Source organism: Coffea eugenioides, chromosome 1 (assembly GCF_003713205.1).
Source record: "Coffea eugenioides isolate CCC68of chromosome 1, Ceug_1.0, whole genome shotgun sequence".
Taxonomy (NCBI): Eukaryota; Viridiplantae; Streptophyta; class Magnoliopsida; order Gentianales; family Rubiaceae; genus Coffea; species Coffea eugenioides.
Genome location: NC_040035.1, coordinates 38,913,600 through 38,941,531, shown reverse-complemented (window position 1 = coordinate 38,941,531; position 27,932 = coordinate 38,913,600). Strand labels below are relative to the sequence as shown.

At 35.0% G+C, this 27,932-nt stretch overlaps 1 protein-coding gene across 1 annotated transcript; it reads right to left on the bottom strand.

The window, feature by feature from the left end:
• Positions 1–20,297: 20,297 nt before the first annotated feature.
• On the bottom strand, positions 20,298–24,405 carry LOC113772115 (putative late blight resistance protein homolog R1B-16). Its single transcript, XM_027316672.1, has 2 exons — positions 22,613–24,405; positions 20,298–22,533 (listed from the first exon to the last, which is right to left on the bottom strand). The coding sequence occupies exons 1-2, from the start codon at positions 24,403–24,405 to the stop codon at positions 20,298–20,300; spliced, it is 4,029 nt and encodes a 1,342-aa protein (XP_027172473.1).
• Positions 24,406–27,932: the final 3,527 nt, after the last annotated feature.

The window sequence follows — 27,932 nt, the reverse complement described above, 5'->3', positions numbered from 1 at the left end:
TATAGAAACTTTTAATCTTGGTTTGTTATGGTTGATTTTCTAGTTTTTTATGGTGTAGTGAAATTTTCAACTGGGGTTTGCATTTTTCAGCTTTGATTATTGTTGTTTACCTAGTAAATGATGTTATTGAGTTTGGATATGGAATTGGTGAAGTGATTAATGGCTTGATTGTTACTTTTTAGAGTTGAAAGTTGAATTTTCAGCATTTGGTGGTGAATTTTAGTCAATTTCCTGAGCTTATCGGTAGTTGTAGGAGATGAATTAGAACCTAATTTTTATACCGTTGGAAACTTCTATGAATCTAGTTTTAAACGCCGCTGACGGAGCTCAATTTCGATTTTCCTACTCCAAGTTATAGTCATTTTACCAAAACTGTTCAGTTGTCCTGTTTTGGCGCCGACAGAATGTTTATGTCTCTATTTTTGCCAATTTCGACCCTAATAATGTTTGAACTGGGGTTTGATGCCTTCATCAAAGTTGTAGGCCTATGTCTTACCTTTGAAACGCATCAAATTTACGTCGATCCGATATACCTAACTACAGTTATGACCAAAATACCGAAGGATGACAAATCTGTCACTTATAATTTCTTCTTTAAACCGGTTTTCAGCTTTGATAGCCATGGTGATAAGTTTATTATTTGGTTTGTTTGGTTGGTTTTGAAGCCTTGAATAGATGTATGTTGTTGGTTATCACTTGTGGTTGGATTGGAGGTTTGTTGGCTTGTGAATCCAAGTTGTACTTGGATGGAAAAAGTAAGACAATAGGGGAAATGCTGCCCAAATTTTCGCTCGAAATTTTGGCGAGTGAACTCGAGACTTGAGCGATGACTCGAGGTTGAAACGAGTTTCGATTATTTATGGTATTAGAGTTTTCTTTAGTAAGAGATACACAAGTTGAAAATTTTTGTCGAAACTCGTACCCTTTAAAAAGTGAAAGTAGCGACCCTTAAAAATACGATTTTCTCAATTCAAAAGTATAAATCACTTCTTTATCGAAACTAAAAGAGTGAGCATGAATTTTCTAGAGTTTGATAAGCCATATGACTACTACTTAAACACGTTTCATTTACTTGATTTTCTTGAAGCGAAACTCCTATGTTTCGAACCCTAGTGAAATTTAAACTCTTAAATGATATTTTATCGCAAAATTGGACTTCAACCAAGGAGTTATACCTGAGCGTGATTTTGACAAGCACTAAGTCTTTGGTGAGTGCTTCCAAGTGCATGATTGTACTTGATACTTGTTTTTACATGTTTTACCAATGTGATTTGACTTGACAATATTTGACTTGTTTGGACGGGTAAGAGTGTACTTTATCGCACTTGCCCTAAAAGTGACTTGTTACTGTGCATTGAATGCAATTGACTTGATATACTTGTGTATGACGTGAGCACTCTCTGCAATTCCAGAAACCTTGTGGCTAGTTATTCGAGTCAAGCCGGCAAGGGTTTGGTCGATTAGGTAACAAACCCTGGGTTTCTTGTTTTGTCGAGTGGAGTATTATCTTCTCGACTAATCGGTATGCTCGAATATTACCACACGTGTTTATCTTGGCGTTCGGGCCTGGTAAGTGGGTTGAATAATGGATGGAGATTGGCGTTAAGTGGGGCACTATTGAACTGGTTATTTTATTGGAAAGTTGACGGAGTGTCAACTACTACTTGATCAAGTTATGGCGGAGCTATTTTGCAATAACGGCTGTATCCTTTACTTGAAAATGTTAAATATCCAGTGATTGGTTTTATGAAGTGTTATCGCTCATTTTCTTGACTTTATATGCTCGCTATTTTGATACTTATGTTTTTAAATCATGGTCAACTTGCTATTTGGGTTTGCATGATGTTTTGGAACCTCATTAAGTTTTAACTCACTCTATTAGTTTTTATTTTCCTTATAGGAGGTACGAGTGAGGGCGTGAGGATTGGTACAGACTAGCAGTGTCTAGTTTTTTGACTTTTTACGATTGTACTCGCGCTAGTACCCGACTAGGATTGAATGTACCTGAATTTTAAATATTTTGATATATTTGGGTATGTATGAGCCTTGGAACTGAATTTAAGCATTAATGTATATTCTAAACTTGGGATTTGTTGTTTCATTTCCTTTCTGTGGTTGTAAATTATTTTCTTAAGGTACGTGAGCGAGTCCTGACGAGAGTTGGGCAGACAGTCTACTAAATCCTAGGGTACGCTCTAGGGGGAGGTGAGATCGTCACATATATAGTTATTCATATTATAATAGAATATTTAATTAACTATTTTAATTTATCAAATATAAGTATGGGGCATTAGATGATGACCAAATTTTTAAGAGAGCTTTTGTTGTAATTTCAAAATGTATTGCATCATTTCACCCTCGCACAATCGGCCAGTGCCCAGTACATCTTTTTGCTGTTTGTCTTTGTACGTCCCCACATAACACAGTTGGCCTCCTTGCATTGCTTCTGCCTACTGTGGGCAGAAAAGGGAACTTTCCACATCGGGAATGAACCAAATAAATTCCCCTGGACACGTGTCTTTATAATGCAGCCAGCGAGAGCAGATCCAGACCAGCTTCTCTCCCCAGCATCTCTTCACTCTTCGTCTCATCATCTCTTCACTCCCCAGCCTCTCTTTCTTTTCTTAACTCCCTAGCCTCTCTTTCTTTTCTTCTCTTTGTTATTACCTAAACATGGCTAATGGAGTCCTCAATCGATCTATTGGAAAAATGTGCAGTGCCGGCGGAAAACCTCTATCGATCCCTTAAAACCAAAAAAACCTTTTCAGAATCCCCGAGAGATATGGTGGTTCCCGATGATGATTTGCACCGTTGGAGCGCTAGCATGTTTCAATCAGCTGAGTCTCAACTCTCAACCATATAGGCCGCTATACGATGAATGGAATAACTCTGCTATTTAGCATACTGATAATCACTGGAGAAATTATCATGTTGTATTATTACAGCACTATCCAACGCTTCAAGGTTATGCACATGGAAATCGGTCCAGGCATTCATTCGCTTCTCAACTGCTTGTCTTTGGTTGCTTCGGTAGGCATCACGAGTTTAAATATCAAATCTTTGGCTAGTATTATGTTCTTCTACTTGAGCGCGGCGGCACTGATCGCCGGAGAGAGGTTACTCGAATAGCGGACATGGAGAATTCTTTTCTTGTTTTTTTGGAACTCTCATCTTAGATGGGAAATAAATTCTTCTGTTATATTTGATTTTTTCTTTACCAAAGATTCAAAATTATGTGTATGAGACAAAACAAAAATAAATTATGACAAAGGATCCACTACACAATTAATAGCAAGTTGCAACAAATAAAAGAATCAAGTAGGGATTCATACAACACATAAATTTGCTTTAAAGACGGGACATGGTTCTTGGCTTGATGTTATGAATATTTGATTTAGAATACTCTTAATTCGGGGAAAAACTTTATGCAAGAAAGGTAACGATTTTTTAGCTTTTCAAAGAAAGGCAACCACCATAACTCCCTGGGTTTGAGACTTCTATGAAATGACTTCTTACCAACCATGGAGTTGAGCTTTTCAAAGAATGATTTACAGTCAAAACCGGCCAAAGATGAGAACAGTGAAAGGACCTAAATATGTGGTGATGGTAGTGTGGCAAGATAGAAGGAATGTAAAGAGAAAGAAACAACTAAGTGCTCAAATTGATGCAACAGCAATAGTAGTAGGGGCTACCGACTGAAAAATAGCAATGATGGTTAGGGTTGAGGTGTTTATAGAGGGGAGATACCAATAGAATTGTCTAATATTTTACGAGAACAAGTGAACATCATTACAAATGAGTGCATCAAAAACTAATTTTGACCATCTAAGTTTTTTTCTGAATAAAATATAATATTCTGTATTTGATTTGATTGATTAAATTGACCAAGAGGTTTAGTATGAAAATTTTTTTATTCAATTTTGAATTGCCCCACAAATTAAAAAACTTGACATATAGATGAACATGAGTATTTAGGGATAGCAACGGGGTGGATTAGAGATTGGGGAGACATTGCCATATATCTCCCCCACTCCTGCCCCACCCTTTGCCCCTGTCCGTTTCCCATAAGTGCTCATGGGTATGCCTTTTTATTCCCCTTTTTGGCAAATTTTTCTTTTTTCTTTCTCTTAGCACCTCTTTATTATTTAAAAAAGACTAATGATATCATTACTACTACTAATGTTACTATTGTTAGAAAAAATTAATATCACTACTAGTAATAATAATTTAACCTGACAAAACATGGAAAAAATAAATGTATTAATTATATAATTTATATTTAATTAATAAAAATAGGGGACATGCCCATTTAAGAGTGCAAGGTGGAGGAAAATTCCCCACCCCATCACTCCCCCTGAAGGGCAGGCATCCACACCAATTGCCATCTTTTTGAGCATTTGATATTTTCACATCATAATTCATATCCAATGCAGCACAAAATATTGGTTAGCCACATCAATTGATAAATCATTTTTTCCCTTCCTTTTTCCTACCAAGGAACAAAAGATACCTTTCCGCCTATTAAAATGCTCATTTAAAGATGGGGTTGGAGTCCTCCGTTGTCGTAATATCAACGAAAGGGTAAAATTGAAGGTGGAGATGAAGTGTTCTGAGGTTAGATGCATGATGAAGATTAAGTGTTGGGCATCAAATTTAATATGTTAAAAAATATTATTGTATTATTTTATATTGTTACATACGTGTTTACATTTATTATGTTATGTCTGCACCATAAGTACTCTTACCATTGGTGACGGCATAACCTGCTTATCCCTTGAAAGGTGCTGTTGCTACTGGTAGTCTACCACAATTTCCAGTCCTTTTTTCAGGTTAAGCAGCAAAGAATGTCTTATTTGCAATTTTGCATACATATTGACTATTATACACTTAATAAGTAACAAAGAATTATAACTAAAGTGACAAGACATTTCACTCGTAATTTCGTGTAGTTGGTAGGTTCATTTCAAGAAGGGATATCTGTCCATTAAATAAAAAAATATACATTTTTAAGTAATTCAATTCACAATTGCTTAATTCTGATTTCATTGTATGGCTCTTTGAAAGCAAGAAATCTTGTGGTTAAAAAGAAAAAATGATACAATTATAGAAGCAGAAGGGTTGTTTCGTTTTTTCTCATTATCATTTCATTTCCAAATCATCATTGATTCATGGAAATATTTTACAAGTAGAATAATTAGAATGCAATTGGACTAGATAGTCAAATTGATCAAATTAATCAAGCTAAGATTCGTGTATTATGTCATAAAATTGTTTTTTTTAATGTGATCAAACTTTAACTGTCATCTAATTTGCTGTAATCAAATTTGCTAAAATATTTTCTATTATTTGTATAATTATCATAATGGATTGTAGGTTCCATACAAGTAGTTTGAATACTTGGTAAAGGAGATTATAATATATCAAAAGAGCTTTTGTTCCCGTTTAAAAAAGAGTTACAAAAGAAAAGAAAAAAATTAGCGTTCAATGGTCCATACATATTATTCGTCATGCAAGTCTCAAAGAGTAGACAAAACCAGCAAACAAAAATAATCATACGAATGCCCGTACTTATGTCTTACTATTTTCCATTTTTTTGATATATTTAGACAATTTTCAAATTCAACTTTCCCTCAAGCAAAAGATTTTTCCTAACCAAAAGCTCAGGCGTAAATGGTAACACACCCGATTTACATGTAATTTATCGTTGAAAATGCAACTCAAACATTACTGTTTACAATATGATTTAAGATTCAAATTCCATTGCCCTTAAAAAAAGAAAAATCACATCAAATACTCACTGCGTTATCTTTTACAGCAATATATGCATATACATATATGTGTGTGTGGATGGTGTCACTCGTTGTGACCATTATCTTTTTGTTAAACAAATTTGACCATTATCACATGCTATTTTTTACACAATTTGCTGCCCATATAATACACTATTGTTACTGCATAATGTTTTTTTTCAAAATAATCAGTTAGGTACATAGGGCGATGGGGACTAGCTAGCCTAAAACCTGATTACTGTGATGAAAATCAAAATCTAGCTGGGGATTTCACGATTAGTTAGACTAATTAGTAATTAATCACTTGGGATATATACCAAGTCCCTTTATGCTTGATTCTTTAGGTGTCTACGGGTCCATAACAGTACCCTGGCATAGATTGAATGAGGGAGGGTGGCTTTGGATCCCAAAAGAGGCTGCCCCCTTTCCCCAAGTGTACTAACAACCACTTTGAAGCGATAATAGCAGAAGAAGTTTACTATCAAAAAATAGAAAAAGAGACATATATTTGAACCTCTCTGTGCCCCTAAATGAAAGCCATCAACAGATACTTTTCAGACCTGGTGAATTATTTGCTTAGGAAAGGACACATCTAGGGTTGCAAATTAGTGAGTAAAAAACAACCGTAGAGACCAAATTGCTTTAAGCTTTCACTTTGGTTATTGTTAACTGGAAAGGAAAATATGTCATGCAAGAATATGAATATTTTCCTTTTCTTTTTAGTTTTGATGAATGAAGAAATTAATTCAAATTAACCTGTTTCAAATTAAGTAATCCTATGCTGTTTACTAGGAACCAATATACAAAGTGTTTATGCAGTTTCTTGATAACATTAACGCAACCCGAGGACGTGAACACCAAAAGAAAATCTCCAACCATGTATGTTGCCACCTTACTTGTATCAAAGTCACACTCAGTCAATGATGTATTGTTAATTTGTAGATAATCAAACTCCCAAGACCCAAAAAAAAAGGAAAAAAAGAAAGGGTGGAACTAAATTTTCCTTATTATGGAATGCATGGTTTCCGTTTTTTATGTCAACAAGAATTGATCAAGAATACTTTCTTTGATATCAATGTCCTTGGCCAAAACATGCAGCACAGCTCTTTTATTCTTGATGAGAGAAAACCTATAACCACATAGAGAAGGTGAACTAGGTTTAGATATAATTACTGCTTAATTTACTTCATTTTGAAATAAAATTGACAAAATTAAAGAACTGCAAAGAATAATGGTGAATTCTGATTACGAACAATGTGTTTTTTTTCCCTCCTTTTTCTTTAATCATTCTTTTTCTTTAGCTAAACCTAGGGAAACATTCCTTCAGGTGTTTCAACTTAATTAGTTTTCTTTTCTTTTCTTTTTAGTTTTTGCTTTGAAGAAAGTATTATTTCTAAAACTTTTATTAACATAAATTTGTCAACATTTTTTAGGTGAAATTTCAGACATTCTTTTTTAATTTGTGGCACTATGCTTTTTTATCTTAAGTTTTGAGTGTGAATTTTCAAATGTACCAATAAAAATCTTTTAAATGACTATAAAATTCCATGGCTAAAGAAATCATACCTGAATAGTTTTAAGTAATTTCCCATCATATGTTTTCCTAGTAACCTTTTTTTAGTTTCAAATCTGCATTCTATTGACGTTATTGCAATGTTGCAAGACCAAGCCGAAAGAAGAAAAAAGAATGGGTCAATATTGGTCATTATAAAAACGGCAAATATCTTGACTCCACCAAAATTTCAGCCCTCCTATTACATTAATTTGTACAGAATTCGCCTCTACCTTTGGATTAGGAATAGCTAATCTTCATTCCCCTGTGAGCATAATAGGAGTATATGTACTGACCAGCAATATTGGTCATTATACCAGAAGCAAAAAAATGTTGGGACTAGGAAAACCCTTTGTGAGATTTGGACAGGACATTAAATTTTCACACTTTCCTGGTAAGCCATACGACAGGCATTTGTAAAAACATGTACAAAAAGAAAAAAAACCATGTTTAAGAAAGATTAGTATTCATTTTATCATACACACAAAAATATCATTTGTAAACAATTTTTTATGTTTGTATACATAATTGATGTTTGCAAGCGAACTTGAGCATCAAATTTGAAATGGACCTCACCCAACCCTTAATCTACCTTTGTGATACCCTATATTAGTAATAAGCAAACCTAATCCAAAGATCATGACATAAAATCAATTATGCAAAGGATCCACTATGCAATTAGTAGCCGGTTGTAACAAATAAAAGAATTAAGCAGAACAATGCATAAATTTGCTTTAAGACAGGACATGGTTCTTGGCTTGATCAATATGAATATTTGATTTAGGATGCTCTTAACCTGAGGATAAAATTCAACAACTTTTTGTTCTTTTTTTTTTTTCTTAATGATTTGTTTTCTGATCAAAGGAGGCTCGAGTTCTTATTTTTGTGCTTAATTACCAAAGATATAATGTCTAATCGACCTATCCATTCTGATATTAGGTAGTATTATAATTTGTGTTTGAAATGTCGAAGACTGTTTTGACTGGACATTGAAATATTTAATTGGTAATAAAGTGCCATTAGTTTCTCTATTAATAAATTACCGCTGTCATTTTTTTTTTCGGGTTCCTAGGCATAAACTAAATCTGCTAATCTTGTTATAATTTGCAAAATTAAGTCGAAAGAAATAAAAGAAGAGGATCAATCTAGAGGACAGTGTCAATTGTCTAATAAAAATCAGACATCTCTCTCTCTATTATGTGGTTGTACAGGTGCCGGATTGTCCCTCCCCCAAAGATATGAAGGTTTCTTGCTTCAAGGCCTTCAACCAGTACTCCAAATCTCGTGTGCTTCCTGATACAATATCAGAAGTGCTTAGCATATTACCCTTTGGCTTTATGCTAGTTCATGGGATACGGGGCACAAACGGTTGCAGGTGCAACCGTTTGTGAAGGTTGTCCTCATTTTGCACTGCGCGTAACATTGGTTAAACACGATATAATTTTTTTTTCACAGGATGTATTTTCAGAACAGATAGTGGTGGGCCCCACACTTAGCACGAAAATCGAGTTACATGGTGTAATCTCAGCCGCACAAAATTTTGAGGGCAAATCTTGGCCCTTAACCGTGCATGGACGGCCATACTGATGACTGTCCCTGCCCCAAATCCTAGTTCATGGTAGCAGTGGGTAACCGTTGGTTTTGTGGCTATTAGTGCAGATTAGGACAGCAGCCTTTGTCAGATTGGGCAGGGCTACAATTTTCTTAGGTGCCAAGAAAGTGTACATGCTTAAAGCAGCCATTAATTAGATTTATGGTTAAAATGCTAAAAATATAAAAATGGAGGATTACTTAAAAGTCATGTTAAGAAATGATTACAGCAATAGTAGTGTTAAACGCATCACAAGTGCATGTAGTTAAGGGTATACAGATTATGTTGTCATAAAATGGACGATTAACATATTATTGCATTTGAGTTTTTGTTATATTTTATACAAATCTATTGTATAGAGTTAGGACCAAAATCCAAAGCTTTCTATTTTACACTGACAACTGACACACCAATTAGGCAAAAGATTATGTCCTACACCTCAAAAAAAAAAAAAACCAAGACTTAATTTAAGAGTCTCATTGCAAATTTAACAATTTTCATCCTTAATTAAGTTGAAACACCTGAAGAGATGATATATTCCCTAGGTTTAGCTAAAGAAAAAAGAATGATTAAGGAATAAAGGAGAGAAAAAAAAAGATATTGTTCATATTTAGAATTCACCATTATTATTTCCAGTTATTTAATTTTGTCCATTTTATTTCAAAATGATAAGTTGAGGTTGGGCTTGTAAGCTGAGCCTTAATTCAACTTAATTAAAGCTTATACCAAACGTAATGTTAAGTTCAATGCAACATGCACACACACATATATATATACAATTTAAGATCCAAATTCTTGCTTTGAAACATCCAAAAATTCCTAAAATAAATCGTGTTACTTTTGAGATGATAAAATTTTTAGGCAACATGGTTTCATCAAATTCACCTCCAAATATATTCATAACCAATACATAGTGATATCCATCACAAAAGGCTTACATTTCACAAGTGCATGCATGTACGGGTTTCTCGATTAGATTCAGGCACATGATGTGGTTTGCTCCTGATTTCTCAAGCTACAATGGGGACGATTAGTTGTAAAATTTGAAAAGTTGTACATTCCTTCAATTCTTTTGTTTTTGTTTTGGCTGAAAAATACCTTAAACTTCGTTAAATACCAATTAAATGTTCCTCAATTCTTTTGGCTGATAGTCCTTATTGGACCCACCAGCAGCACTCTATCAGAATACAAAATTAGCACTGTGATTTTATGTCATGTACTTTGCAAAATTTTGCAACCCCCTTTTTTGAGATTATAGTTTGACTCTAGTTCTAAACCTTCAAATGCTATTCGTTGTACAATTTCTGATTTAATTCCAACACTAAGTTACGCTCTTCATCTTTATTTATGTATTTATTTTTTTTAATGTTGAGGATAAGATGATACACCCCAAAGTAAACTTTTTATATTTCTCATGAGATGATACTCCCTCTTTGCTATCAATTCACCTGTGCGGGAAGAACGAGGCATAAACTAGCAAAAATATCATAAACAAATTAAAAAAAATGAAATGGAATAAAATGAACTAAAAAAAAAAGAAACAAATAATTCAGGCACCAGTCCCCGGCCACGGTGCCAAAAATTGACAGGTGTCGAGCTTGTGCAATAATAAAAACCTACTTAACAAAAATATAAATTTTGCATATAGCTGTGGGCAGGGTCGAATTCACAGGAATTGGAAAAAATTTGCTCTTTTTCAAGTTAAAGAGGAGCGGGAGAGTTTCAAGAATTAAAGACTAGAGGAATATCGCCAAGGTAATAAAATGTGAAAAACAGATTGGGAAAGGCAATTAGTGGGAAATGCTCTAGCCAAGGTTACACTTCAAAGATGGTTCAGGTAACTGATCATTGACGCAATTATAATTTCAACATTCATTAATAAACAGGTTTTTAACTGTGGATACGATTTGACAATCAATTTCTCCTTAGTGTTTCGAAGTCAAAGGCACCCTGAAACATATTATGTGTTTGGGCAAAATTATATAATTTCTTCTCATGTAACTTGTCTTTTCCTTTTCCCTTTCTGAAACATATTTTGTGTTCGGGCAAAATTATATAAGCACCCTGCCAAATGGGGAAGCAATGTTGTTGAGTTCACAGATCAGACTTTATTTATTACTACTTCTCTGAATTAGTCTAGATATGCATGTGTTCATAAGTGTTTTGATTAGAAGAAGGTTAATATTTGTGCATTAGAATGATGCTACTTAAATATTTCTTCCAATTTGGCATCATGCAAAGTGTTCATATCCAAAAGAAGTGAGAGGGAAGCTAGTCATGCCAACATAATTGCTTTCATTGTCTGATCAGGAAGAGATTCTGTTTCTGCATCTTGCTTTGATAGCAAAATATCAATTAATGTCTTCTTCGTTTCTTTGCTTTTGTAAAGCCGTCGGTATGTAGTTGGTACATTGTCGTATGTTTATAGTAATAGTGGCATTCTAACCTCCCACACAGAAAATGTAGTCTCATTAACACTTTAAAACGTGCAAAGAATTGCAGCTGATGATCTTCAGTTTTCCAATTTGGAAGTCGAACGAGTGATCAACACTAAGTGATCAAGGTAGAAATGTTGTGTTAATTTGTAGGACAGAACCATGAGCAGTGTAAGTAGGATAAAATACAATCCACTTAGACGGCAGCCACCATAGATGGCTTTAGTCACTATTAGGCAGGGTGGACAGTAAATGAGTGGTAGTATCAAGTTTTCGAGGCCTGTAGAAGACTTCCAATGGCTTTGCCTTGTGGGTAGATATGCCAGGAGCTTCCATCTGAAATCTTACACTAGGTGTTCTGTCCTATGCCTGTAGTGACCCCCACCAAAAAGAAATGCAACTTTGTAATTCTTAAGCAGGTTAAAATTCCCTTTATATTGTGCAGAACTGAGAAGACACTTGTCCAAACCCCAGCAGCAGATCTTTTGTTTTAACTTGGTAATCAACAAGAAGGTGAAGGTAATATGTTAATTCGCCAGAAGACATAATGGCAATATAAGTACGAGACAATACTTTCCACTTGAAGAATGAGGATCAGAAGTGGCTGAAATCGAATATAAACCATGGAGAAAAGAACAAATCTTGAATTTTTTTTTTTTTTTTAGGACGTGGAAGCAAAAAGTTGAGAACTATTCTGTTTTGATTTCCCCTGCATTATATAGTAGTTTCCCAATTTCAGTGCTGTAGGGAACCTAATCATGCATTGACCATCCCAAAGTAATTGAAAATTTGTCAAATGTACTTTTGTCCTTTTTTTTTTTTGGTCACCTAGCATAACAATGCGCCAAATTCATGTACATTATTATAGGGGATAAGCATAATAAGCATTCGAAAGGTCTTGACTGATGTAAGAAGCATTAGCACACCTGATAGAAGGCAAAAAGTGCAGAAGAATAAGCCTTATCTATGGAAAGTCATCCAGTGACAATAGTACATCATTGCTAGAGAAAAGCCACCAAATTACAAAATCAAGACTCTCTAACTTAAAAAATTGAGTCTGTCAATGTTCAATGTCTCCAGAATTGAGCAGAGACTTTTTACCTTTGTCAAAAGCACAGAATGCATGCGAAGTAATCTAAATCCATTAAGTCTATACACAGAAAACTCATGCTAGTGCCACTTACAGTTTTCAGATCTGGGGGTTCAGTTGTCTGATCAGCTACTAATCAGTTATGTATACACTGAAGGTATCTTGTCTTAGCTCTCCTTTATAGATTTGTTCTTATAGATGACACATTTTGGTTGATGTTCTCCAGGTACACAAGTCCTTGGAATACAAATTCATGTATTCTTTCGGCCTCATGCTTGAAATTGTCAAGTTTCTCATAAGTATCTAAGTTTCCTGGTTGCACATAAACTTCGACTTCGGACATTTTTTCTCACTTAACCGCTGAAGTAACAAGAAAAACCCAAGCACGCATCACATTAGTTTGAGAAAATCTTAGTTTGAATCAACCAAATCAAACCAGATGAATGTTCAAATGTTGAGAACCTACATCGTTTACTGATGTTAAAATTTCCACCTGAATGATAAATTATATAGATCCTTCACTTTGCTTTGGGTAAATTAAAAAAAAAAAAACCAACATGAAGGTGGCAATGGAAAGAGGAGTAGTTGGGTGGCTGGGGGCTGTCTTGGTGCGAAGCTTCATTTAGTTGCACGAGGGAAAAGGACTGATGGCAGGGCATTCTGCTGTCCCTGACTGAGGAATCATCTAAAACCACGGAGAAACTTGAGGAGAAATCAAGCAAGAAAGCAAAAACATGACAAAGGAGCCAATCAATAGTAATGTTTACTTGTCACACTAAAGCAGATGATGCAAGCACCTAAAAAGGTAGATTGCATTAATTTCCATCACATACTAGAAACAAACATTTCCCAGAAAAATCTATGCAGTTTACCCAGACACTTTTTCTTAGTATACATATACTATTGCATAGAAATCTGCTATGAAGCTGAACAGGTTGAACTTAGCCACATGGATTAGTCTACAAGCAATTCCTGTTGATGTATATACAAGTGCAGAATTTATAATTTATCAGATTGATGGAGTGGTTGAGTCCCATTTGTGGATAGGTTTCAGAAAATTGTGAACTAGAATTAGAAGGCTGTACACAAGACATACTTCTTTATATCTGCTTTCATGTTGTTTTAGCGAACTTATATGAACGTGAAGGAAAGCTTGAAAAAAGTAGGAGAAAGTCTTTCAATCACAATTGGGGACCAGACTAGCAAAGTTGGGGAAGAACTCTATGGAGCTTTGAAGACTCATTTGCTGCAGACTGCATTAGTTTATTTGAAGAATCAGCTGCTAAATAGTACAAGTCATTCAGATTAATTGTAACCAAATGGTACAAGAAATATTCCATCATCAACATTTTAACAATTAAATTATAAAATACATCATTATAAACAAAGCTATACTTGTTTAATTTAACAGAGCTGTAGCCAAGTCCAGAGATTATCAATTGCTCATCCAACTTGTCCAAAGGTCAATGATATCTTTAACAATTGATAACATGGTCGACTGGTAGCGAGGCAGCTTCTTCAACACAATTATCGATGATATCAATTATACATTTATTAACTCAGGTTGGTTGTAGGCTTGTGGTCTTTGTAGGGAAGCTATACTCAGCGCGAAGATATGATTAGCTGAAAACTGAATTTTTTATTTTTATTTTTGATAAGTGGGAGGTGTTGGAATCTAGGACCTCTTATGTATTGTCAATGTTTTGAAACTCGGACAGCTAATTGAACCGGTAAAGTGATAAGGTCAAGATTCAATCGATTCAACCTTAGTTCATTGATTATTTTTTTTTATTTTTAAAAATAAAAAATAACAATAAGCAGAAATATGTAATATCAACACAAAAATCCTAAAATTTATAATAAGACTTTTGGAGAAGATTTACTGATCTAATACCTTCTAATTCATCTACCAAACAAAAGAAAATGTATTTAATAAAAAAAAGAATCAACAAAATGATGAACAAATCTATCCAATATTTTAAATTAAAGAATGAAGTGTTTAACTTTCCCAACTAAAAAACAAATTTGATAGGTTTGTAAACTTAACTCCAAAAAACAAAAAAGAAATCATTACTATGAAACCAAAGGATAGAAGATGAAAAGAAAAACAAGTGTGCTTCTTTATCTACCAAGTTCAACTTCATCGTCGTCTTCACCATAAATAATATAAAAGAAAAGACAGAAGAGAAGAGGGAAAAAAGAAAAAAAGAGAGAAAAGATGAGTTGAACTTGTAGAACGGCTCCCGGAGGAAAAGATTCTTGGAGGCGAAAGAAAATTGAGGGTTTCTTTAAATTTTAGTTGGATTAGTCATTTTATTTTTAAATTGGGCCAACTAAGGTTTTTTATTTTAATTTGGGGATAATTTCAGAAACCTCCCCTGAGGTTTCTAACAATTTCATTGACCTCCCGTGAGGTTTCCACAATTACACTGACCTCCCCTGGCAGAACTTGGGACCCAATTGCTGACATCATATAATGCAAAATTACTATCATACCCAAGATATTGTGTGTTATTATGAGACTAAAATCTGATAAATAAGTCATTAAGGTACAAATTAAATCTTTCAATTTCATTAACCAACTTACCAGTTGGAATCTTACCAGTTAGAGTTCATCCTTTCCATGTTCTGCATATTAACAAGATGTTGTCATTTGTTGGGTATAAACTGGGTACTTTTATGGGAAAAAATTGAAACAATTATAAGCTGAATTTTACATGAATTTAACCAGATATTCACTTGCATAACGGTGTCTGAGCTCTATATGCAATAACTGCCAAGAAAACATAGAATTTTGATTTAGGCAGTATAACTTCGTTTCTGGTGATCAAGCATCAGGCTTTAGACGGCTCTAATGAGTGGGAAAAGGGAGAAGGGGGTCGTTTTCTCAAAACTCATTCTTCCATTTTCTCTTTTCATGCATAGATGCTTTGCGTTTCAACTTCCTTAAGAAAAGGGTAAATATAAATTAAGCATAGCTCCATCAATATCAAACTTTTGCAATGAATATTTTCTGAGAAAAATCTCCTGCCAAATTTCGAGTCCACTGTTTATGATGTTCTAAATTGATGCTAAACAACTTTTGCAGCTGCTTTTGGTAGTTTTCTCTGCTGCATTTTCTGTAGTTTTCAGATCAAATCAGTTGACATTTGGCCTCTAGTTATGTAATACCCTGAACTAAATGAACTCTGGTATAGCATTCATGTCCTATGACACTCAGTCACTGATGTATAAATGAGCAATTTTCACAACTTGCAGCCACTAGAAGCGACATAGTATTGCCCTAAAAACAATGCTGTCATGCCTTAAAGATCTTTCACTTCTTATGTCGTACATAAAGAGCTTTCAAGAGACTCGCTTTAAATTATCTCTTGCCGTTGAACATTAAAAGCTATAGATATAACCAATATGTTTAACAGCAAACTGAAAAGGCATATGTGACAATGTGTCTAATTAGTTGACCTGAGAAGTACAGCTAGCTAACCACATACAAGAGTAGGTTTTTTCTGTTCCATCCCTGCTCTCTCCTTTTCCTGCACAAACTTTAAAGCCTTTACTTAATTAATGTTTTAGAGATTAAGCAATTGTAAAAGAATAGGTTAGTCATGTATCCAAATTTTTTGTCCAATTTGTTCTTCGGCTGGATCCTCAGATATATTGAAATCATGCTTTCTAGGCCAGTTTCTTAAATGAGCACCTTGCAATTAGTAATTCATGACACGAGTTATGCCTGTTTCCTCTTCTTCTTGTGTATCTAACTCTTTTTAATGGTAAATGTCGAATATCTTGTTCTTAACTTCAGGTGCCATGTTCAACTACATTTACTAGTCCATATCCAAGTCCAATGCAATATGTAAGGCAGAGTTCAATCTCAACTTCAGCCCCTAGAAATCAGTTATCATACCGGGGCAAACCTCCAACTCTAAGTCCAGGACCTGGACATGGGAAAGCAGATCAGCAACACAATATCAGTAACAGGTCCGACATATTCTGTAAAATCTGCAAAGTGAGCTGCTCAAGTCCTTCCAATTACAAACAACACATCAAAGGTGAGAAGCACAGGGCTATGCTGCATTCCCCAAAACTTAATTAGAATGCAGCTGTTGGACCAAGTAAAAATCAGCAACCAAGATGCAATCTGTGCCAGATTGTAGCATGGATAAAACTAGCTTGCAATTGCACTTGAATGGTCAAAAGCACAAGGCGAAATTGAGGATGAATGACCACAATTTCCACACTTTAAGGTACTAGGATTTAATGTTGTCATTTGCTGGAGCTGATAGGCTTCAAATTGGTACGAGGGGTGCTTTTGGGAAGCAATAAGGAACATGTGCTCGTGTTGCTATTGGTCAGGTACTTCTCTCTGCATGCTGCAAGGATGCTAACAGCCACCATGCTGAAGAGGCTTGGAGCCGTGCCAGGTTCGAGTTTCCTGGTCACCAAAAGATTATTGTTAGTAGGAAGTGGGGATTCACCAAGTTCAGCCGCACAGACTGTGTCAAATGGAAGCAAGTGAATCGTATTGTTCCGGAGGGTGTGCCAAGCTTCTTCTAATTTATTTATGGTTTTTATTTCTGGTGTTAATGCCACTCTTTTTCCTTATTTCACTAACATCCCCTCACTTTTTTCTAATTTATTTCTGGTTTTTGTTAGTTTTCATTAATTCACTAATATAACTTGTACACCTACTTCAAGGGCATTTATGGGAACAAATTTTTCTCTATTTCCTGAAAATACTTTTTTATGTTCACTTTTGACATCATGGGCTGATTTTGTTACAAAATCTTAAACCTCAAGGGAGGTCAGTGTAACTGTGGAAACCTCAAGGGAGGTCAATGAAATTGTCAGAAACCTCCCCTAATTATCCCTTTAATTTGAGAATAAAATAGCCTATCAACCAACTTAATTGATGTAGCAGGCAATTAGTTGTAGTCGTTGGGTTTTGATAGAACCCAAAAGTTCAAAAAAGTGAGCGGCCCATAAAAAAAGATCTAAGTTCGAATTCAAAATCCAAAACCTAGACCTGATCGATTTAATCGATTCATTTTGGTTCACTGATTTTTGCTAGTTTTGGCTAGTTTTTAAGCTTTCTGGGTTTCTCATAGATTAAGTTGGATTGGTATCATGTCAACCGGTTGGTCCGGTCCAATTCTTAAAACACTGTATACAATTTCTCACACCTTATCATCCAATCCAACTCTTTCCAAAAAATTGAAAAGTATTAATTTATTTAATTAATGAGTTTTGTGGCCAGAAAACTAAAAAGTTTTCTCATAGATTTATGTAAATCTATAGTGAATTTTTTTAAGAGGAAGAAATCAACATATATACATAGTTTGTTAGGGGAGGGATGGATTGAGTAGTTCGGGAAGAGAAAGTATAAGTAAAAGGTCTCGAGTTCAAAGTCTCCCACTTACACTTAAAAATAATAATAAACAAAATACATGCATATAAGTTTGTTGGAGGAAAATAGCAAAGTCACAAACTCTATGATTTTCGGAAATTACAGTCAATTCTCAATTTGATTTTTTTTTTTTTTGGTCCTTGGGAGAGGGCAAACCCCTTTACATAGTAAAGGGAATTCTCAATTTGATTTTAAGAATTGATTGATTCAATTGGACATTGGAGACCGTACAAGAAATACATACTTTTTGAGGGGGTATTTGCAATTAATTCTTTAAAATGTTTCTTTGTTATGCATAGAGGGTATAGAGCAAAGCAAACAGTATTAGTTATCTGATGGAAGGTGCATTATTCACTCAAGACTTCATTTTACAGTAGTTCGGTCCATTAACGCATCGAAAATTGAGGTGTCATATGATGAAATGCCAAATGGAACTCATCAACAACCCTTTCCCCGTAATCTAGGACAGAATAGGTTATAAAATTATTATTATCTTCGAAAAAAAACCACTTTTGTATTACCACATATATTTGATCTAGCAGTTTCGGCCAGATTCTTTATCTTAGAGTGAGTGATAAAAATATAGTCATTAAATTATTGAAAATTTTCTAACTTGGTTACTAAAATTTTTTATTTAGTCAAAATGGGTAACTGAACTAATAGCAAATTTTTTTTTAGGTCACTCAGCTAATGTAAAAGTACACTTGTGGTCAGTTAATTAAAAAAAATATGCAATTTTTTGTCCAAAAAGTATACGTTTTATTTAGTTAAAGTGTTAAACGACTAATTTGGTTGAATAAAAAGTTTAATGAAAAAATAGAAGATTATAAAAAAAAAAAATTCTTTACTAAAAGATTTTATCATTTTCGGTTATGCATACGTTCATGACTTGCAGATAGTTACAATTAAGTATTGAAAACATTTTTAATCCGTAATCATCTCCAATCATCAACTGGTCATTTTTGTTTTCTCTTTGAAGTCAGAATATTAAAATCAAGAAAGCTATTCCTCTACTACCTATACAATTCCTACAATGAAGAACAGAAATAAATTAATCTGAATCTAATCATAAAAACACATCAAACACAATATGGTTGATCACAAAATCCCTCTTCCTTCTTTTATTTTTTTTTGGGTCACATAATACTACTTTCGCTTTAAAAATCAAGTGAATTGTGGTTTATATGTAAACATATGTACATTTATTTTTAAAAAATTAAGCAGTCTTCCACAAGCCACATTGATCAAGAAACCTAAGTTATTCTCATGGCAGGATAACATTAATATATCTCCGATGCTGTTGTAATCGGACCAACCACCGGCAGCCCGGCAGAGAATCGGAAGGAAGTTGGCAGATGATCGTAGAAATGACAAGGGTCGTGCCAACGTGAAGATCATTGTACTCTGTCTCCGACCCAAAATTCTACTATGAATGTAATGTAACCAAGTGGATTAGTGTTGGCTTTGATGCGACTTTGTTGGAATTTAGAGCATAAACTGAGAAACAATACTTGTACTTAGTGTTGCAAAAAAATGAATTATAATAAAGTCTTGTCTTGAAGGATTGGATTCTTCATTTATGAGCTCTTTATTTATAGAGTATAGAAGAAACAAATCAACATAATCTTTTGCTAACAAATTTTTTTTTTTTTAACAAATCTCAATAAAGAAATACTTATAATTCAAAATAGTTGAACTAGTCAAAAAACACCAAATGTGAAATTACTCTTAACAACTAAGTAATAATTTAACTTATTAACCAAATTGACCTATTCTGATGCTATAAAGTTGCAGTAGAAACTGCATTATTCTAACGACTAGTCATGGCGCAATCCAATACTTGATGGATGGACTTGGTTTGCTCAAACCAATTCAAACCAATACAAATGAAGCATTACTATATACAAATCAGCTCCCACTTTCAAGCCTCCAGAACCTTTCATAGCACAAATTAAACAGACCACCATCTCAAAAGTTCATTCAGGGAGCAGAACAGGTCCAAGCTAATAGCATGGCACAACACATGATATGTACCCCAGATGCACATACCATCACCTTCACAGCATCCGTCTTCCATGACACAACACACTTGACTAAGCATCAATACAAGATTGTATCAGATTGTGTCTTACCAGTTTCTGATAAAGCTATTGTGATACATGTTTTGATACACAACTTCACGATCCTGAGTTTGTATTCTGCAAAATGGAATCAACAGATACTTTATAGACTTGATTATAGTCATCTGCCAAAAGGTGGTGTATTAATCATCAACTTTTTCACAACCAATTTATCAAGCTGTACATTTATTTGTTCAATAACAATTTTCATCATATGTATGCATTCAAGCAAAAAGGTCACATCATTATAAACAAAGCCATACAGAACCCTTATGGCAGATTATCTTTCTGACTATCGGACCATGGAGGAGTGTCCTTAACTCAGACCAATTTCACGTGAGATAAGGATTTTCAGATCCTCATTTCCGTAGTACACCTGCTGTTTCTTGATATCTCGAACAAAATCTCCAGTAGAGCGTAGACATCCATGCACCTCAATCAATTGAAGAGTAACTGTTTCCCATAAACAAGAAGGCAGCTCTTCCAATTCCTGGCAACGTTTCAAAACTAATTTCTCAAGACTGGGAAAATGATGTCCTGAGCCTCTCCACCTGACTGTCTGCAAGTATTCCAATTTCAAGAATTTGAGTTTAGGGAAGGTTTCCTCTTCTTCCATGTCTTCCATGTCCCATTCCTCTACTCCATCAGCTGGTCGAAGTAACTTAAGAACCTGAAGATTATGTATTTCTTTTATTGTGGAAATCATATTCCAAGGAAAGTACTCAAGGGTCAGCTGTTTAAGATTTAAGGGGAGACGAAATTCAATATGATGTGCTGTCACATTACCTAGAGTCAGCTTTAGTGATTCTAGTTGAGTCAGAAAGCCCATTTCCGCAATGGCGTTGCTCTCCCCAATAGATTCTTCGGATTCTAGCAAACGGCATTTCAGTTCACGAACATTTGGAAACTTTCTCATCATCTGTACCATGCTTTGCCCCAGATAAAACTTTGGAGTGGAAAAGGTGGCTAAATCATATAAAGTGGAGGAGTTGTCAAGGCTGTCATTGGCCAACCTAATATCAATGAAAGCACCATGCACATGGAGATGCCTCAATTTCTGCATGTTCCACAGAGATTTAGGCAGTAAACAATGTCCTCTGTCAAAACAATGTACCGTCAGAAGTAAAGTTTCCAAGTTTGAAAGGTTCGCAAGTGAGGATGGGATCTTCAGCTTACGGCCTTGAAATTTTACTGCCAAGTACCTCAAATGAACAAGCAAGCATAATTCACTTGGGAAAGTAAAGCCTAACCTCGTATTTTCCAAATCCAAGACTCTAAGAAGTTTCAGGAAAAAAACAAAGGATAGTATATAGTCCGTGTCTTTACTGCTGAAGTAATTACACGGCAGCAGTAGAGAGCGTATACGGGTAAAAAGTATCCTTGATTTTGCAATATACTTGAGATCAGAGCTGTATGATAACCGACGTAGGTGGTGTGGCCCATCAAACGCCTCCTTAGACACTTGTAGAAAATTTATATCTTTGGCTTTTCCCTTGCAAAACATATGCAACAAATCATGAATGTGGCAGGTCTTGACCCCGCCTAAAGATCTCTGTTTCCCCACTGTAACCAAGCTTCTCTTAATTAGACTCGTTATATAGCCTTCTGCAATTTCTTCTGGGCTTTTTGACTCATTCTTCTGAACAAATCCTTCAGCGATCCATAACCACTTCAACCTCTGGGTAGGAATTGCTTGATCTTCTCTAAATGCTCCAAAGTAAAGGAGGCATGGCTTTAAATGATCAGGTAGATGTATGTAACTCAATTCCAGTATACTCTTGCATTGATCCGTGTCACAAACTATGTTTGAACTTAGGCTATTCAAGACTTCCACCCAACCAGCTTGATCTAGAGTAGCAAGAATTCCAGATATGATGACAATTGATAAAGGCAGCCCCTTACAGTTTCTTGCTATTTTCCTCCCAAGAACATTCAGTTCTGGAGGGTAGACTTCTTCTCTAGCATTTGCCACATTTGTCTGTAGTAATTCCCAGCTTTCGTCATCAGTAAGTAGCTGAACAACATGACGATTTCCAGTAATCTCATGATCCCGACTTGTTAAGAGAATTCTGCTTCCATTGGCATCATCAGGAAACGATATTTTCAAAGTATGCCATGCCTCAATATCCCATACATCATCCAGAAATATGAGATATTTCTTTCCCTTCAAGTTTTTACGGATTATATCAGCCAAATCATCATCTTCCTTCATCTCAGAAAATTGAGCTTTCTGATCAATGCAAGCCAAAATCTCAGACAACAGATCTCGCTTGTTATATGTTTGAGAGATACAACACCAAGCACGAACATGGAAGTGAGATGTAACTGAAGGATCATGGTAAACCTTTTGTGCCAGAGTTGTCTTACCTATCCCAGGCATCCCCACAATGGAAAGCATGTCCAACTGCATTGATCCTCCTTTAAGTTGATTGATTATCACTTCTACCTCATTCAAACCCACCACAGCTTCAATTTGAGTAGCACTATCAGTACTAAGCTCTTTGTTACTGCCACTCCACTTGCTTCTTGTTGTTGGGGAACAATTTAAACAACTGCAAAAGCAATTGGAATGTCATTAACACAATAGAAGTGCTAATTTCAGCATCCACTAATTTATTGCTGAAATATTACCTTGTGATAGCTGTCAGGGATTTGAAGACATAATTTTTGTCATGAATCTTCAGGGCTTCACCTTTAAGAAGCTTAACTTTTTGTGTGATCTTATCAAATAATAGCAGGGAATAAAATGATATATCTCCAACTATTAAGGAGTCAAAAACAAACTCTGTTTCATATGCTACCTCTATAACACGACTCCAAAGGGCTTGAAGTTCTTTGTGCTGATTGCATTGCTCCCCATGATTCTCCAACCACGATCTTAAGAATAAAAGACCATCTTGCATTGTTTGAAGGTTGAGATTGTCTTTCCGGCTGTGCTGCTCCAAATAATTTTTCAAAAATGATCTTAAGAATGAAATATCTTTTTTCAATCTTTGAAGTTGGAGCTTGTGTTGCAGGTCGTGCTGCTCCATCTCATTCAGCCAAGGTAATCGGAGCCCTTTTGGAACTTCCTGCTTTAAAGACCTTCGGGAATCTTCCTCGGTCTTCTTCAAGTACGTTTTTAAGAAGCCAGCTCCATCCCTAGCAAAAGCAAGTGGATCCACTTTACTGCTTGCCAGTTCCTTCAATTTTTGTAGGAGAAGATCGATAAACCCCAGTTCACTGGTCGTAGGAAAGTTAAACCTTAAATCGACAGGATGCTGTTCCTCAACTTCTGCCTTAATAAGCTTAATCTTGTACAGTAAACAAAAGAGCTTAACATCTGTTTCCTTGGCCGAAGCTTCTCGGATTTTCTTCTGATAAAGTGAGAAAATTACAATTGCAGCATCTTCGACCACAGCTCCAATAAGATCCTTGGTTCTTCGAGGTAGTCCATCATACTTCTCTTGCTGCTTTTGGAGAATGATGCTCAGGAATTGAAGCCCCTCATAGAGTATCTTCAAGTGATGCTTCAGAGATCTATTAAAACAGGAAGGAGAATTTAGTAGTAACTCAAATAGATTTGCTAGAAGTGAACTTACAAAATTCCCCACTATAAACCTATCGGTCTGGGTGGACACAATGAGCGAAGATGATCCAGATTGCAAGACGCCAAAGCAAGCCAAACGGACTTGCTGATAAGCATGCTTGATGTTCTCTACTGATTCAGTAATCTTCAATCTAAGTTCATCAAATGCTTGACTACCATCATCTAAAAACAAATAGTAAATATAACAAAGATGTGCTGCAGATAGAACCACAGCTCCACAAAGCTTCTTCACTAGCCCGGGGGGCTTGCCTCGTAGCGTGGCAAACTGAATCAAATTGTCAAGGGAAACCAACTTCTCTTGAAGGGTTTCCAGCATTCCACAACATCCTAAACCACATTCCATAACGTCCTTAACATTCTCCAGGAAGGAGTGGAAGAATTCCAAGAATTCGTCTGCTGATGAAAAACTGGGCTTCACTAAGCGATCCAACAGATTCCAGGGCTGGTATTCTCTTATTCTCCGTCGGATTCTTGCCCCAGCAATGGATTGCATAACCAACTCGAACATCTCGGCATACGCTTCGCTTATTTTATGTTTACAATCCATTAGAGTTTCTCGGAAACCAGAGACCGCTGCAGCCAAGTCGCTGGGGGGCAATCCATCCTCTGACCCAAGAAGCAGCTTGTAAAACCTGTAAGCTCCTCCATGAACAGAGTCTTCAACTCCGGAAGAGTACGCCAATCTCCTTGAACACAGGACAAATGTTTTCACCAGTCTTAACTCCACCGTCAGGTAATGCACTTGCAAAACATGATGAGGTTGGCAAAAATATCTCTTTTCCATAACCAACTGCAGCTTGTCCAAGATTGAACAGATGCAAGTCTTGAAGTCCATCTGCTTTCTTCTTCTATTGCTCTCAGAATTCCTTCTCTCTCAGAAGTGATTTTGTCTTCTCGACCTCTCAATATGTGATGGGACTGAATCCATCCAACCCCCAGTTTCTCCAATGGAAAGACTTGTAAAAACGAAGCAGGTAAAGCGATTGTGTGCTCCAACCAATCCCAAGTTCCCAACATGATTGGGCCGTTTCCGAGAAACTAAACTAATGCTTAATGCTTAATTGATTGAGTGGGTCAACGGTACACATGATTGGTGCAAATGAAACGCGTCAAAGATTGAATTGTTAACCACTAAACAGCAAATGAATTTATACTCTTGCTTAGAACTTCTAATGCTATTTCTGAAAACAACTTATATGTATACAATACGTACGTATTATATTTTCGGCTCAAGTGCAAGTTACCTCCTGTGAATAACAAATTGCTTCCTGTAATGAGAGATTATAGAAATTGTTGTCCCGTAGAGACAAATCGCCAAAGATGTGGGTTGAATTTCTTTGTGAATGAGGTGTGAAAAGGCGGTCATACTCTGTTTTAACAGTTTTATCCTTAGGAAACTATTATGTTATTATATTTTCGTTTTATAAAAGAACATTGTGGTGTCAAAAAAACAATGATGATACAACTTCAGATGTAAATAATTATCGAGATCACATAAATTATTTTTACTAAATAAATATTTTAGTTTCTTATGATAATTCAAGACATTGAAACATTATCATGAAAACACCAGTATATATTTAAACATCAAACGGATTATTGATAAGGACCAAAAAAAAGAAAAATGTATAAATATATGATTTTCTTCTTTTTTTTTTGTGATAAAGCATTATTACTAAATATAGATTTTTTTTAACAAAAAATATAAAAGTATGTATTTAACTGTTGAAAAATACCAATAATTTTTACATGTACATACTACCAGTGTTTAAAAACATATTGGTATTCTCTAAGAAAATGTTTTCAATACCATAAATTATCATAAGTAACTAAACATTTGTTTAGTCAAATGATTTATATAATTTCTATAACAATTTACATTTGTAGTTGTATCAGCATTTCTCAGACATTACAAAACTCTTTAATAGAAAAAAAAAAAAACAATACCACGACTTCCGGATTATGAAACTATCAAATCATTATATATCTAATGGTACGACTGTCTTTCAGACCTCTCATGCATAGAAAATTTAACTTATATAATAATTTACCTGCAAGATATAATTTGTATGTTTTCTAATCATAAGGGGTAAGTTACTATTTAACCAACATTATAGGGGTGACTTGTGATTAAGCCTATATTTTATTTTGTATTATTCGAGTATGATGTTATGTTGCGTGTAATATGATGCTAGCTATGGATTAAAATTAGAGGTGAGCATCGAATTTGAAAGTCGGCAATTTGGTAGTTTGAAATCGATAATTTTCGGTAAATGGTTCTGGAAAAATTTGACCTAATTCGCATTCGAAATAGAAATTATCAAATTCGAATTCAATCCGATTTCCATTCGGAAAACGGACATTTACCAATTTAACCAAATTTTAGAAAATGAAATAAAAGTTTAGTCAAAAGCGGAATAATGGCAAGTTGGACACAACAATGACAAGCAATCATCCCTTGGCACTTGGACACAATAATGACAAGCAATCATTTTGCTTGTTTGCACAGAAGTAAAAACCACTTCTTTAGTACTAATGACGCGGGAGAACAATAATGTGGCATTTGATTAATGGAACATCCGAACATATTTATTTCATATTAAATTTTATTCGGAATTTCAAATTTGAAAATGATATTATTTTACCATTTTATCGAAATAAATTCGAATTCAGTAAATCCGAATTCAAAAACCCCAAAATCGTTTTCGACCTTAATTCAATTCTTACTAATTCGGTATCATCGATTTACCGATCGAATTTCTGAATTACCGATTTCAAATTACCAAATTCAAATTGATATTGGTCGGTAATTCTGTAATTACCGTAATTGCTCACCCCTAACTAAAATAGTTTCATTTATAACTTGCAAAAAATTGAATAAAAATGTAAAAGTTGGAAATGCGTGTCCGTTGATGTCTTGATGATGACTTCCTGGTTCTTTAGTGTAGCGCGGCTTGTCGACAACCGTCTGATGATTTGTGTGGACTCACTAAATACACTTTGCCCCCATGAGTTTGAGCCTGAATAACAATTTGGCCCTTAAACTCTAATGTATACCCCTTATCTCCATTGGAACTTTATAACGAGTCAAAATTAGGTTATATTTTCTCATGTATTTGGCCAAAATAAGGCTTAAAGCTAGAAGAAACTCAAGTTTGGTATTTAAAAAATTAAAATAAGATTAGAAATTGAACCAAAAATCTCATAATTATCTGACTAATATCCCTATTAATTAAATTGTGATCGGAGACAATACATTGAATTTGTTACTCAATTTCGGTATTTAAAAAATTAAAATAGGATTAGAAATTGAACCAAAAATCTCATAGTTATCTAGAAATTGAACCAAAAATCTCCCTTCCCTAACCACTAAACTAGAACAAGAAATTGAAAAATTAATCAAACATCTCGAAATCATCTTAACCTACAGTAATCAACAAACGAAAACAAAAGGGTCACTATGATCTCCTTAAAATATCAACAACTTGTATTGCTAAGCTCAAGGAATAAAGTTTGGGGGAACATGAAGGCTACAAATTGAAAATTATTTATCTTCGTGTTTTCAGAATGACAAACATTAAATAATGCATTAGGTAACATGTATTCCTAATGACTATTCCACCATTATTAAACCACAACCATCAGTCATTGTGCTTTCTTGGAAAGGCACAATGAAATGGCTTTACTTGGACTTGAGAAATGATACATGAATCCTTCCCGGTTGGTCCTTCTTTATTGGCCAGGAAAAGGAAATAGGCACACATCTTATCGACATACATCGTCCCAAGCACCTGTTTTTTTTTGCACCTGTTTGCCTTAGTCAAATCTAGCAAGAAGACGCGGCTGGTGAACAGCTCCCCCAAGCCGAAGCTACAAATCTACAAATCGTGACTTTTTGTTACTTAGCGCTTCTGAAGTCTACGCTGATGTGGTCTTTCCTGCATGTGCACTCTGACAGCCGTTGACATTATCGTTTCAGCGTCCTAATAGACGGGCAAGGCCATCAACGGATTAAATTCGGGTCGAAATTGAATATTTTCGATCTGAACTTGATTAACTATATTTGTATCTGAGTCAACCTAAATACCTGATGGGTCTCAAACTTATTATTTCGGATTCGGGTCCGATCAGGTTCCGATACAAGTCAGGCATACCCAACCAAAAAATTTAGGTGAAAAAATGAAGAAAATATCTCTTTAAACAAACATTAATTGAACATCATAAATTTCAATTAAAAATTACAAATTATTTTAGATAATTACTCTAATGCCTACAAATTATAATTTCTAAAAGATCCAAACAAATATTAAATACTTAAATATATTATCAAAATAATTACTTATTCAAACGATTTGGGTCGGA

Excerpts from the sequence above, each read along its gene's own strand:
- LOC113772115 (XM_027316672.1), bottom strand. The coding sequence starts at position 24,405 with ATGGACTTCAAGACTTGCATCTGTTCAATCTTGGACAAGCTGCAGTTG. Across the intron at positions 22,534-22,612 it reads TCCCTGACAGCTATCACAAG|TTGTTTAAATTGTTCCCCAA; the intron begins GTAATATTTCAG and ends TTGCTTTTGCAG.